A 14,533-nucleotide genomic window follows, 5' to 3' on the forward strand; every position below is an offset into this window, starting at 1 on the left:
TTCATAGTGTAATAAAGAGTTTTTCTCTGTTGGTTTGTGAAATGGTTTATCCAGTAGCCGACCTTCATGGAAAATTGTCAGGTCTAGAAAATCTGTGGAGAGATTTTGGATGTTCATAGTGAATTGTAAATGGTGATTACAATTATTGAGCCATAGGAGGAACTCTTCGGCTCTTTCAGCTGTCCCTGTCCACATCATAAGGACTCATCGATGTACCTAGCTCAAGACTGGACATGTTGTTCAAATGGATTAGATGTATAAATGAACTGCTCAGAAAATTAAACAAAGTTTTGCCAAACTCCGGGCCATAGTTGCCCCCATAGCCGCACCTTCAATCTGCTGAAAAAAGAACCCTGGAATTCAAAATAATTCCGTGTTAGGGCCAGTTCTATACACCATAAAATGAACAAACTGGGTACCGGTTCACTATCAAGTCTGTTAAGATCTCTCCAATAGTTTCTGAAGTAGCCTGTTGTGGGATATTGGTGTATAATGAAACGATGTCGAGACCCACCAGATAGGAATTCTCTGAATCATAAGGCAGATTTTCATACTTTATCACATCCTTGGTATCTTTTAGGTAGGATTTCCCGTTGATCACATAGCTCTTTAAATAATGGTCAGCAAATTTTTATAAAGGCTCTAAAATTGAATTGATGCCCAAAACTATCAGTCTACCTGGGGGTTTCACTAATGATTTATGAATTTTGGGTTAATAAAAAATAGGTATAGCTGGTTCAGAATTATTAAGAAATCATTCTTGTTTGCTGCTCCAGCATCTCTCATGGGCTTTTTTCGTTTTCAATTCAATCAGGTTCTTCAGTAGGTTCAATTACCAGTTTCTTATAGTAATACACATTGAATTGTCTAAGACATTCTTCAATGTAATCCTTCTTATTGAGCATAACAATAGCTCTGCCTTTATCGCCTTTCTTGATGTTGATGATCTCAGCCTGGTTAGCTTGACACCAACAATTAGCAGGAGCTACACTTGAATCCTCTCGGGCAAGTGGTGCCAAACACACACAGCTATATGATATTAACTGTATAGTTTTGGGAATGTTTACAGGAGAAGAAAGGACACGACTAAGGGACATTTAAAGCATATTGTATAATATGCAAATGGACAAGTTAAAGTTTGCATCTTGCGCTCATGTTTTATTTCCTGAGCACTAGGGGGCTGACTCCTGTTTCCCCAGAGGTCGCTCCTGCCTAACGGGTGATGCCTGATGCCCAAGAGCTACTTTTGCTCCTGGTCAACAAATCCCATTTCCGATCCCTGAACCTACACACATAGCAGTATAAGGGGTTGCATACATTCCTGAGTAAATTCACATTATGCAATGGTAACTCTGAGCAAGGTCGTATTTCACATGTGGTAATAGGACCCGCTACGGCCACGGTAACAAATACGTTGAAATAGGTGGCCACTAGTGTGGTTGAAGACACAAAGACTAATAATATACCCCAAGCAAAGTCATTGAAGGCCAAATCCAAAAAGGATACTTCGAATGGATTGTCTTCCCACGTATTCCTCATCTCAGATATATCCTTACTTTCAGCTTGCTGCTTTTGGATTTTCTTTTCTTCTCTCCACCAGAGGGTGCTCCTCTCGAGGCTGTGGCGTCGATGTCCCTCAGCGGCATCCGTCGAGCACCAACGTCATCCACTGTATAAGAGCCTCTGGCGCGCCTGTTGGCTTCAGTTCCGTTTTCCCGTTGGCTTTGTTTCGGATTGTTTCAAACAGCGCTTCAGTCTTTCGTGAAAAGAAAAGCTATGTCGTCTTCATCGAACCCTTCCACACCGAAGACAGGGTTTAAAAAATGTCTAGAATTGTCTTTGGTGCCTCGGTTCCGACCACCGAATTGAAGACTGTGGTTCGTGCCAGTCAGTGACCCATAAGGCCTTAAAAGAACGCACAGGTAAACTGGCGATTGGAGAGGGTTAATCGAAGTCTACTTCGAAGGGGAAAGATTCGGCCGAGTCTTTGAAAAAATATCGTAAAAAAACATAGGTCGAGAAGTAGATCGAGAAAGACTTTGTCATCCAAGAAGACAAAGAAATCGATGTCCCTCTTCTTCCTCGACGTCTTCGGAGGAGGTGATGGCATGCCCTTCAAAGCAGGACTCCCTGAGTAAATGGGAAGCCTTTCGAGTTTCCATGCTAAAGATTTTTGAAAACCCGGCTCAGACCCCCTCAAAAAAGGCTAAAGACCACCATGCCCCTGCTCACGAAAAACATGAGGGTCCAAAACAAGAAAAGCAGACAGTCGTTGAGGGTGTCATCTAGGGACTCTTCCCGATCACCTCATGAAAAAGACCTTCCGGTGCATAAATCCAAGCTAGAGGGAAACAAAATGGCGTCGAAACATCATACACCATCGAAGTCGACATTGACGCCATCGAAGACTTCGAAGGCTCTTGAGTCGACAACTCTTTCGAAGGAAGTTACGTCGAGTTCATGATCGATAACTTCGAAAGCTCATTCGACAATTTACACAACTCCCTCGACGATTACATTGAGGTCATTGAAGGTTCCCTCGACGACATCGAAGGCTGTGGTTATGGCATCAGCGCCATTGACGTTTTCGTCGACGCCCAAGCCTTTAAGGGAAAAACCTACATTACCAGAAAAGGTTTTTCAACCTGAGGGTAGACGTGATTTTTTTCGAACCATGTCATCTATCTATGAGGGAGAATCGTCAGGAGAGGAAGAAGTCACCTCTGCTGGTGTTAAATTTGGCACAAGATCTGTTCCAGAGGAATTAATTAATCCTCAGTTAAAAATTCAAGATTTACAAGAATGTGTGCAAACAGCAAGTGGTCTGGACACTTCTCCAGAGTACGAATTTCATAAGCCAGACCCATCAGAGCAGGCTGATGCGGGTTACAGAAAACATATGAATGGAGCTACTGAATTTATGGGGTGGGGTAGAAATTCACCAGTCTGTCAGGGTGACGACATGACTGATATTCTATCAGGGACACCTCAGCAAGACCCCATTCTTCCATTTCACATTGCCTTGCAGAGAAGGGTCAATTCTGCATTGGAACACCCTGAAGCCATCCCGGCAGTAAATAAAAATATGCGTCTAAATATAGACCCTGCAATTCTGATCCAGAATACCTGAGTAAACGCCCAACTCCAGAAAGTTTCTGGTAGTACAAGCAGCCACATCCACAAGAAATGCTGCATACCCTACAATCCCTCCAGATAGGGACGATAAAAAGGTGGATACTTAGTCTAGGAAGATTTTTACATCAGGGAGTATGGCTTTGAAGTCTACTAATGTAACCTGTACCTTGGCAAGGTTCACATATACCCTGTGGGACTGCCTGTCAGCAGCAGCTGAACATATCCCAAAAGGTGAAGAGCGTGATGGCTTTCTAGCCATAATAAGGGATGGAAAGGAGGCTTTGGGAGAATGCCTTCAATCAGGTTTGGACACAGCTGACAGTATCAGTAGGTCCATGGCAACTAGCTACGTAGATTTGCGTGGCTAAAAAAAGTCTGGTTTTGCACCGGATGTGCAATCCAGGCTTAATATGCCTTTTGACGACTCGAGGTTGTTTGCCAGCAAGGCGGATGAAAGTTTGGAGAAGCTGCAGACCTCCAAAGCAGCGGCTAAATCTTTGTGCCGCTATAAGACAACCTCAGCAACGCCCCTACACAGGCTCATCGTCCTGGAGGGGTCATCCTTTTCGTTGTTATTACTCAATTGGAAAAGGAAGGGGATGGGCCAGTCAGGGAGGTCAAAGCATGTCCTCGGGGGCGAGGAAAAGGTGCTAGATCTGCCCTAGCAGCGGCATCTGTCCCTTCAGTTGCTGCTGCAGCTGCTGGAAAACCACTCTGAGGTTTTGACCCACAAGACCCCGGTGGGAGGCAGGATCTCACAGCATCTAGAAGAATGGCGGGGCATTACTTCAGATGCTTGGGCACTGGAAACAGTATCCCAAGGTTACTGCCTTCCTTTTCTAAAGAAACCTCAGAATCACCCCCCGGGATATAACTCTGTCAAACATCCAGTTCCGCTCCTGTTGCAGGAAGTCTTAACTCTGCTACAGAAAGGTGCAATAGAACATGTACCTGTAGCGGAGAGGAACAAGGGTTGGTATTCCCCATATTTCCTCATCCCAAAGAAAGACTGAGGACTGAGACCCATCTTGGACTAGAGAAACTTGAACAAGTTCCTAAGGAAGGACAAGTTCAAGATGGTCACACTTTCTCAGATCCTTCAGGCTCTCCAACTCTAGGAGTGGTTGGTATCATTGGACCTTCAGGATGCTTACTTTCATGTGCCAATCCATCTCAAGCACAGAAAGTACTTAAGGTTTGCGATTGGCAATTCTCACTATCAGTTTCGAGTTCTGCTATTCGGGTTAACCTCCGCCCCAAGAGTTTTCACCAAGTTGATGGTGTTGGTGGCAGTGAGTCTCAGGAGAGGGGAATGCATATCTACCCCCATCTGGACGATTCCCCAGAACAAGCCCAGGATCATCTGTCCAAGACTTGTCACTTCCTTCACAAACTAGGGTTTTCTATGAATTTAAAAAAGTCAAACATGATACCATCACAGAAACTCCAGTTTATCTGAGCAGTCCTGGATACTTGCTCGGGCAAAGCCTCGCCTCCCAAAGAGAGCTCGCCACATTCTGCAGATGGTAACACAATTCCAGAATGCCCAGTATCTTCCGGCCTTCGATTTATTTTCTCAGATTGCTCAGCCTAATGGCATCCTGCATTTTTCTAGTGCCAGAAGCCAGATTGAGAATGAGATCCCTTCAGTGGACTCTCAGAACTCAATGGTCCCAATTCTCAGGGGAAATGTCAGGCCTGTCGCAGTTTCCAGCCAAAGTAGCACAGGTTCTACAATGGTGGGCTTGCAGACATCATATCCTCAGAGGAGAATCTTTTTGGCAACCATGGCCGGAGATAACAGTAGTGACGGACGCCTCACTCACGGGGTGGGGAGCCCATACCAACGATCTGATTATCAGCAGTCGTTGGTCTCCATCGGAGTACAAACTACACATCAACCTTTTGGAGTTGAGGGCAATCAGACTAGCGCTGAAGGCCTTCCTGCCCTCTGTACGAGGAAAGACTGTTCTGATAATGTCGGACAACACAGTGGCCATGTACTACCTCGACAAGAAAGGAGGAGTGGGGTCACTGCCGCTGTGCAGAGAGGCGATGCAACGCTGGTTCTGGGCAATACAAGAAGGGATCTATCTATTGGCAATTCATCTAGCCTGAGAGCAAAACACAGCAGTGGACGCTCTGAGCAGGCAGAGCAGAGTCTCCCACGAGTGGGAGATAGCTCAGGAAGTCATTCAAGATATCTTCGCCCTTTGGGGAACCCCTCAAGTGGATCTGTTTGCTACCAGTACCATCCGGAAGTGCGAACTGTACTGCTCAAGGGAATTTCCCCCGAGAGGTGCTCTAGGGGACGCGTTTGTGGTGGACTGGGAGTTTCCACTCCTGTATGCATTACCTCATGTCCCTGTAATCCCTCAAGTAATCGGGAGGTTGGGAAAGTTCAGGAAAACCATGATCCTAATTGCCCTGTATTGGGCCAGGAGAACATGGTACCCGGACCTTCTGGATATGTCCATCTGCCCTCCAATACGTCTTCCAAGAAGAGAGGATCTTCTCTCCTGAGAGGAAGGTCATGTTCTCCATCTGGAGGTCAACACACTCAACCTTCACGTATGGCTTCTGTGCGGTTGAGATATGGGATCTTCTGGATGACGTGATGGAAATTTTGCTTTCGACCAGAAGGCCAGCAACCAAATCTCTGTATCGGTGTCGTTGGAACAAGTTCAGTAACTGGTGCAGAGAAAAGAATGTGGATCCATTTCAATGTAATATCCCCACAATTTTATCTTTTCTATTACATTTAGCTAATCTGGGGTTCCAGGTTGGTACGATAAAGGAATACTTAGCAGCGCTATCCATTTTTAAGCACTCTTCAGAAGAATCTTACTTCAAGATACCTTTTTAATAATTCAATTCTTAAAATGTTTAAATGTATTTCCACCAATACCTTTCCAGGTTCCAGTGTGGGATTTGAACTTAGTTCTAAAATTCCTCACATGCATTCCATTTGAGCCTTTACACTCTTGTCCGCTAAGGCTCCTTACTTGAAAACAATACTTCTTGTAGCATTGACATCAGCCCGCAGGGTGAGTTGCAGGCGCTTTCTAGTGGTCCTCCTCACTATCTTTTATAAGGACAGTCCTTGGAGTTAAACCATCTTTTTTGCCAAAAATTGTTTCGGATTTTCATCTGTCACAGAAAATAACTTTACCTACTTTTTCCCCTCCTCCTCATGCAAGCAAAGAAGAGCGGCTACATAGACTAGATTCCAGAAGAGCTCTTAACTTCTACATTTCAAGATTGGCAAAAGTAAGTCAGTGTGATCAACATTTTGTGGGGTACACTGGATGCAAACTGGGACTTGAGGTAACTAAACAAACATTATCTAGATGGATAATTTTGGCTATAACAGAATGTTATAGATTGGCTAGGAAAGAACCACCTGATGGACTGAGAGCTCATTCAACCAGGGGCATGGCAACTTCAACAGCGCTAAAAAGGGGTGTCCCTGTACAAGATATTTGTGCAGCAGCCAAATGGTCATCCATGCATACCTTTATAAAACATTATGCTCTGGACTCGACTTCTTCTCAAGGAAGTCTGTTTGCTAAATCTGTACTCCATTCTCGCCACAATTCGAAAAATTCTGTACTCCCATCTCCGAGACAAAACTGCTTTGGGAGTCTATCTAAAATGAGGAATACATGGAAGGACACAATCCATTTGAAGAACAAGTTACTTACCAACTGTAACGTTCTTTCGATTGGATGTTCCTCCCACGTATTCCTCATCGACCCTCCCAACCAACCCCACAGTACAGTTTACGTGAATTACTCTAAATTCTTTTAAGGCTTGGGTCAAAAGAGACACGCCATTAATTAAAATCCATGGGCTACAATATACGAAAAAACAGAATTGTAGCCAACTGGTGCGCTCGAGGCTCTTATACCATGGATGACGTCGGCGCTCGACGGATGCCGCAGAGGGACATAGACGCCGCGGCCTCCAGAGGAGCACCCTCTGGTGGAGAGAAGAAAAAAAAATTCCGAAGCAGCAAGCTGAAGGTAAGGATATATCTAAGATGAGGAATACATGGGAGGAACAACCAATCCGGGAGGAACAACCAATCGAAAAAAACGTTGCAGTTCGTAAGTAACTTGTTCTTCTCCAGTCATAGGAAAGAATGTGAACCACTTTTTTAAAACCTGCTCTGAACCTGTGTTGAACGTGAGTAATTTAACAACATATTCTGAACCTGAGGAAGATCAGTATGAACCATATACGTCATTGGAGGATGTTAAAAGCCTGGGGTAATAAGATGTGTGGAGGCAATGCCTTTCTAATTCGAAGACAGCGACACAAGACTGTCTTTTGATCCTCCTAAGCACTCCCAACAGGGGGGGGCAATACTGGGGGTTCACAAGGTTTAGTTACCTATTCTGAGTCACATACTTTGATTTAGGGGTGGTTATTTAATGCTAATGAGGGAAGGACATTAAAACGGCAGTATATACCGGGTTTACTTTTTTGAGAACCAAGCCTCCGGTTAATTAAATTATGCGAGTTTAGCTCAAGTTGAATTTCTTAATCCAAATTGCACAGACCTTGTGGAAAGGTTTTCATTCTAGGATGGCTAGAAATGCCATCCTTGCTGAGGGGCCAACATTCTTATCATTAGGTTAGGAGATATTTGAATTTGATTAGGTTATGACATTTGAATTTGTGGGCCTGTTGGGACCTTGGTTCAAGATCCTCATTCTAGAGTTAGTTTTGTGGGTGAAGGGTTTAGGCCATCTTTACCCCTAGTTAAATGACAGGGGGATAACTACAGCAAAGTGGGTAATTTCCCCTACTAAAAAAACTAAGTAGTGTAAGTTACGACTGGGCTTCTATTACTAATGCTCTGCATAAGGATGTAGTCGAGCTTTGGTATTCAAACTAAACAGAGCATATTCCCATAGCTTAATGGAACCTGCGGGTTTACACATTAAATGCATCATCTATAATTATGTTCGAAATTGTATAGTGGACCTGCTGATCATGGACAGTTATGAGATTTTGTAACACTTTATGCAGTCTCCGATGTGGTATTACCATTTAACCCAGATGTCCCTTGGAAGGGAATGTGTTGGTCCAGGATCTACTTTTGAATTGAATTTCCAAATCTAAAAGAGCTAATGCACCAGGTCCAGATGGTTTGTCAAATGTGACATTGGCCGACCACTGTGGCTCAGATTTCAGAGTGCTGTTGGATTTAATTAACAATATTTTAAACTCATTGCATTCCTCCTTGATGTAAAGGTGCAGTTATTTTAATTTATAAACCTAGTGATGAACTTCAACCATCGAATACCCAATTTCTTTACTGGATTCGTCTAATAAGGTGGTAGTATAATTTACAAAGCTGGGCATGCAAAACAGGCTGTTTAGATTATTTTTAATTGGGTTTTAAGAAAGGGGGGGGGGATTCAACATCCTAACATTATTTTTAATTAGTTACTCGCCAAGCAATCCAGATCACGCCAGAGTGCTATACACAAAGAATTTCTTGATGTAACGAAAGCTTTTGATGGCGCGATTGGTAACGGGTTGTGGCGGAAACTGCATTTGCTTGGTTTCCCTGTCCCCTTGGTGAGTATTTTTGCCTCCATTCATGGTACGAAAGTGAAGGTTAGAATTAACCAACGGAAAGTTTTTCTAGATGGATTGATACCCATTGTGGCCTGCGCCAGGTGCGTGTGCTTGCACCTTTCGTATTTAGTCTTTATATCTGTGATATGGGACTGTTAACTACAAAGGGTGCATGCAAATCCTCCTAAATTGGGGAATTTACGTCTACATTATTTTATGCAGATGATTGCGTGATGTGATTTAACCTCAATGGTCTTACAAAGTTTGTTGAATGCATTAAATATTTGCTGTACTTGGCCCTACAGCGAATATTCCAAAATCAAAAATTCTTGTTTTAAAATCCATGAGGTTGTTGAAAAAGAAATTTAAATGGCACATTGACAGTAAGAGTTTAGAGGTAGTAAAACTATTTAAATATTTAGGTGCCATGAGAAATGCTAATAAGGTGACGCAGACCATTTATAAATCTGTTCATTTCTTTTTTTTCAGCGGCTCTACAATTGCGGCCAATTGACAAAGTATGGTTGCTTCTCACTTATACCAGTGTTACGATACTACCATCAAGAATTGGTTCTGAAGTTACATTTTGGGTTTTAGATGCTGGACCATGAGGTTGTATGGTCCAGGCTTGAAGCCTTATTGTGGAGAAAATAGCTTGCTCTACCAGGTTGTGTACCGGTGATGAGGACACACCAGCCAATTGTATGTTTTTTTTATTAAGGGAAAAATATTCCTTGGATTGTTCTATTCCATTATTACGATAAGGAACACTTTGCTTATGTAATGTGGCACGTGGGTAGAGAGAATGGTATTATAACTTTGCCACATTGTGGCTTGAGGTAGGGAAGGTACTAGTGACCATATAGTCATCTACATTCGCTTCATGTGGTTTACCTTCACCAGTCCATTTTGTTCCCACTAATTTTGACTTGCGGGTTACTCAAAACAGATTTGGATTCAAACTTTTATGCGTGATGCATCTTATACTGTGTCAGTTAATGTGCCTGTACTTTTGCACAGTTAGTTTTCTTGTTTCCCAGATTAGTCCAGTTTCCGAAATTGAATCTATCGGAGCTGCATTTTTAAATAACATGGCTTTGTGCAGCCCAAGAAAAGATAGATCTTACGTGCAGCCCCCTCCTCAACCCCCCCAAATATTTTAAGTACATTTCTTACTTTTCCCGATGTGAGCACTGGTGTGGATGTGGTCAGCAGAAATCGCTCTCCTCTCAGCTGTGCATAATTCATGTCTTGACGGTACCAAATTTCTCATGGCAAAATACCATCCAACACCAGGTTTCTGATAGCAGTGAGTTCACAAGTCGGTTTATTTCTTTGCACCTGCAGAGAAACAGACTATCCTGATCTAACAGAAAGGTACACCATACTGAGTGAAAACTCCTCAATTGTTGATGGGGGGGGGGTTTAGACGATGACAACTTATTGATGACTTGTTGGTTACATAGGAATTATAACTTCCCTTGGAACATCCTTTAACCTTCGGCAAATGTTTGATGGGTTCCCGTCTTCGGCACATCGCTGCCTATTCTGATCTCATGACTTTTCTCTCACGTAAGCTGGGTCTCGTGACCATCTGAAAGCATTTGCTTTGCTCAGTCGCTGCTAGCCCATATTGACCCCCTTTCTGTACATCTAGGTGAGGCAAAGCTTCACTCTGGTGCCTGATACTTAGTATCCTTATGAGATGCAGCTATGTTATGATGCACAATCGCTTCCTAAATCCTTTGCTTGTCATATTTTTACTTAAGGCATACCTTCTGAACTAGTTCTCGATTCACTGCTGTGCAATCTTGTGGTTTCTACGACTCCTGCTTGCCAACCAATCCTGGGCTTTAGGGATTTTCACTTCATAGGTCATTAAACATTGCAGTGTATGCTTCCGTATTCGAGACCGGATATACCTTTTTATTAATATGAAAATTAAAATCCTAATGTCTTCTCGGAATGCTCTCTGCTAAATCCTCCAGGAAGCGGACTTCTCTGGCTTTGTCTCTCTGGTAAACGGTCCCCCTGGCCTGTAGAGACTCCTCTGTAATGGTGACAAAAGCGGTTGTCTATATTGGTTGTTGACACATTACAAATCCCTAAAACACTAAGTTATCTGCCCTTGAGCATAATAAAACAATCCTTTGGATCATCCCAAAAAATGTCACTCGTATGTCATGCCACTCTTGTTTTAATTTGATTTCAGAACTGTGGTGTCCCTCTACCTTGTGCTCCTTTCTCACAAAGATGCAGTGTATACTGCTTCTCCTTTCTCATAGACATGGTTTAACCCTCTCTGGCCGTACCAACCTTCTTTCATAACATGCATGCTGTTCCTTTCTCCTGGACATGAGGTGTAAGCGAGATAGACACTGCATTCTCATGAGGTTAACAAAGTGACACCCACTGTGTAAATCTGCCCCCCTTCTCAAACGCCACACATAAGATAGGCTCCATTCACCCACTGCCTATCGATGGTCAATTGCTATGTTTCGTTGGCTGCTAATTACCCCTGTCAAAAGGGTGTTGAGAGAGGTGGGATTTTTTTGTGGAATACATTTGAGCGGTTTTTATGGTGCAAGACAAAACTGGTTCAAAGTAAGCATTCTTTGAGCCTTGAATAACATAATTTCCAACTAAATGATAAACAGTCTACAACTACATTGTATTCGGCAGAGTAGATTCTTGTCGATAATGGAAAAATGTAATTGAAAATCCAAAGTGCAAAATTTTGTGGAGTGATAGTGAAAGGAGGCATTGTTTTGCTATCTTTGTATTGAGCAATGTGTATTGAACAATGCAGAAGAATGTTGCCTCTATGCAAGTGCAATGTGTCATGTTTCTTTTTTCATCTATTCAGTGAGGCAAATCTGCTCAGCGTAGAAGAAAGCGATGGCGACAGTCCACCCGATGAACCAAAGGCAAGTGCCAATTTTTTTTAGCATTATTTGTTCACACTACTTACTAAAAAGTCCTTATGTTTAATAATTATACGTTTGTTTTACTTGTGTGGTTTCTAAAGTTTTCATATTGTACAGTGTCCATGCACAACATGTTGTGTTTGCAGGTTTTTGTTTTGTAGTAATATCCTAATCTATCAAATCAATTTGTATGCATTTTCATTGTATGCTTTGAAATGTCCCTTTTTATTAACCATGTTTTAGCTTTTGTTCACTCTGCTAGGCTGGTGGGTGTGTAGGTGAAATTCATTTTGACCTGTGGCTGTGTACGCTCTGTGGATCGTATGATACTTGTGGGAGACACTGGGGTAGACCTCTGGGAGAAATTACCAGGGTTCCTTACCCCTGCTCAGTTTGCCTGAGAAATGCGGTTCTCTGGCCAGACAATTGTTGACCTAATGAGCACAACTGATCAAGTTGTTGGAGTTTGAGACCGCTCTCAACCTGCCGCCCAACATACTAAAAGAAGTAACATGGATGCCTGGGGTCCACATGTTCTCTTGCCTACCGTAACCCTCAGCAAATAGCTTATGATGTTGTGTGGAGTTTCTTGACTGCCCTCCTGTGCCACCTGACAATTCCCAGGTCCTTGTTGAATATTGGATACGCTGTACCTATTTGGGCTACGCTACATCAAGAGTTAGGCACACAGGGTAGGAGGGCGGGACCGGGAGTGTGCGAGGGGGACAGGGATATCAACACTGGGAAATGGGATCTGCATGCAAGAGGTAGGAGTGCACGGTGGACACCAGGTTATTTTGTCTCCCAAGACTTACTCCCATATCCCCCCTACCCCCCGACTAGCAGACTCGACCCTAAAGTCTCCTACAACATACACTACACACACAAATCCCCCAAAGATGGCTGCTACATGCCTAGACATTTGCACATAACACTAAGCAACTAAAGCTAAACTCTTATCTATAGCCCCGTCATACCCTGCTCTCCCTGTCAGTGGCTAAATCAATCCAAAGCACTGTAAGCCATCCGATCTTGGGCTTCCTCCTTCAGATACCATACTCACAGATGTCTCTGTCCAACCAAAAGAAGAACAGCACTGTGGTCCTGGATGCTTTCGACCTGCACCCATCACCACCACATGTTTAGCATGCCGCTCCCCCACAAAAGCCCCGCTGACTTTTTTTTTTTTAATGGACCACATGCAGAAAGATCAGCAAGCATGGTAGAAAAGTGCAGTATAGTACCACTTGACTTAAGCAATAAATCCATCAGGGGCTTTACCGGGCCATGTCATGCCCAGGCCAGTAAGAATGCTTGGGCATTAACGCTAGCACAGGTTTATTGATTTTAGCGGTGGTCAGTCAAAATGTCGAAAATAAAATGTCGAAAAATAAATGTAGAAAAAAAAGTCGAATTCCCTCTCTTTTAATTATATATTTATTTTGGGGTCCGGGGTCCGGGAATAAAAAAATGGGTAAAACAAAAAAAGAGGGGTTAGGGGGGGAACCCCCATTTCGCATAAAAAACATAAAATTCAACTTTTTTTCTACATTTTATTTTTCGACATTTTGACTTTCTACATTATGACTATAAACCGATTTTAGCATCCCAGCATGTTTAACGGGATGCAAATGTTTTTTTTTTATTATCTGATTTTAATATGTAAGTGCATAAGAGTTCATATTAGCATTCATTATCAGTGGTATTTGGATATCTCGAAGCCACAAAGATTATTCTGGGTTCTGAGATCTGGCGTCTCATACGCGTACATGCACCTTGCTGGAAAACCTATTAGTAATAGTATAAATCCATTTATATTAGCATTATACTGAATGTACGTCATAATCGTTGTTCAGTGTCCCCATTTGGTTGTCTAGAAATCTCTTTTCAAACCTAGACTGTGGTCCATATAGACTCACCAGCTGTAATGGCTGGCAATTAAGCTCCCATTGAGTCGTTATCAATCAATAAATACCCATGAACATTTTAAGCCATTCAACATGTAGTCCATAGAATGCTCTTGTTACGCCCAATCTGTTAATCCTAACCACTCACCAGCTAAGATGTCTGGATACTGGTTATCCATTAGTTCATTACCAATCATTCTCCATTTATTGGTGATTTGAGTCCCAATCAGCATATTCAAGAATTATATAGGTCAGTGATACCTGCTTATTACCAGAGCCCAATTGAAACCTTTCATGATAAATGGTAATAACCATAGGTGTTATCTGTCTTGGTTAGCACAGAATTTTTAACTATTCCATTGCATACAATTATAGGAATGATACCATCTCATTGTCGCTGTTTAGACCTGTTACTGTTGAATTAAGAAAACAAATCATACGTGCGTCTGCCTGGCAAAGTGCTTTCACCCTGTCCTCACCTCTCTTGTTTAGGGTTACATGCTGAAGCCCTATAAATCTAATGTCCCATTTATTATGCATTTGGTAAAACACTTGCCAATGCTGTGCTAATGGTAAAGAGGGATCTTGACTTCCAATCTTCATTAAGTGCTCACATATCCTATTTCTTAGCTCTCTTCGTAGTACCCATGTATACCTTTCTGCATACACAAATTCCGTATATAACGGATTTAGTTTTGCAGTTAATGCCTTGTTTGATTTTCAGTGTTTTTCCTTTCATGTCTTTGAATTGCATAGTCTTGTCATTTGCTAGCCACCTTAGACGAGAAGGCCCTTTATCCAGTTGATATAGGGCTATTTTGTGGGTTTCCTGACCTATTTTAACTCCCTTGATACGGATGTCTTGGCGGATCTGCATAGCACATGGTTCCATTGCGAAAATTAGAGGGGAAAGAGGACAGTCCTGTCGTGTGCCCCTTCCGATCTCCACAAATTCTGTGCCCTGACAATTGA

General features: G+C 42.7%; 1 protein-coding gene across 4 annotated transcripts in view; it reads left to right on the forward strand.

Annotated features, from left to right (window-relative positions):
• Positions 1-14,533, forward strand: part of SENP6 (SUMO specific peptidase 6) — a 2,017,494-nt gene that overhangs the window by 207,209 nt on the left and 1,795,752 nt on the right. For all 4 annotated transcript variants that reach the window (XM_069606272.1, XM_069606273.1, XM_069606275.1 and 1 more), the window contains exon 3: positions 11,594-11,654. In XM_069606272.1, coding sequence (XP_069462373.1) covers positions 11,594-11,654 — 61 coding nt within the window. The remainder of the gene's footprint in view (positions 1-11,593; positions 11,655-14,533) is intronic.

Source organism: Ambystoma mexicanum, chromosome 4p (genome assembly GCF_040938575.1).
Source record: "Ambystoma mexicanum isolate Mex_15411 chromosome 4p, UKY_AmexF1_1, whole genome shotgun sequence".
Lineage (NCBI taxonomy): Eukaryota > Metazoa > Chordata > Amphibia > Caudata > Ambystomatidae > Ambystoma > Ambystoma mexicanum.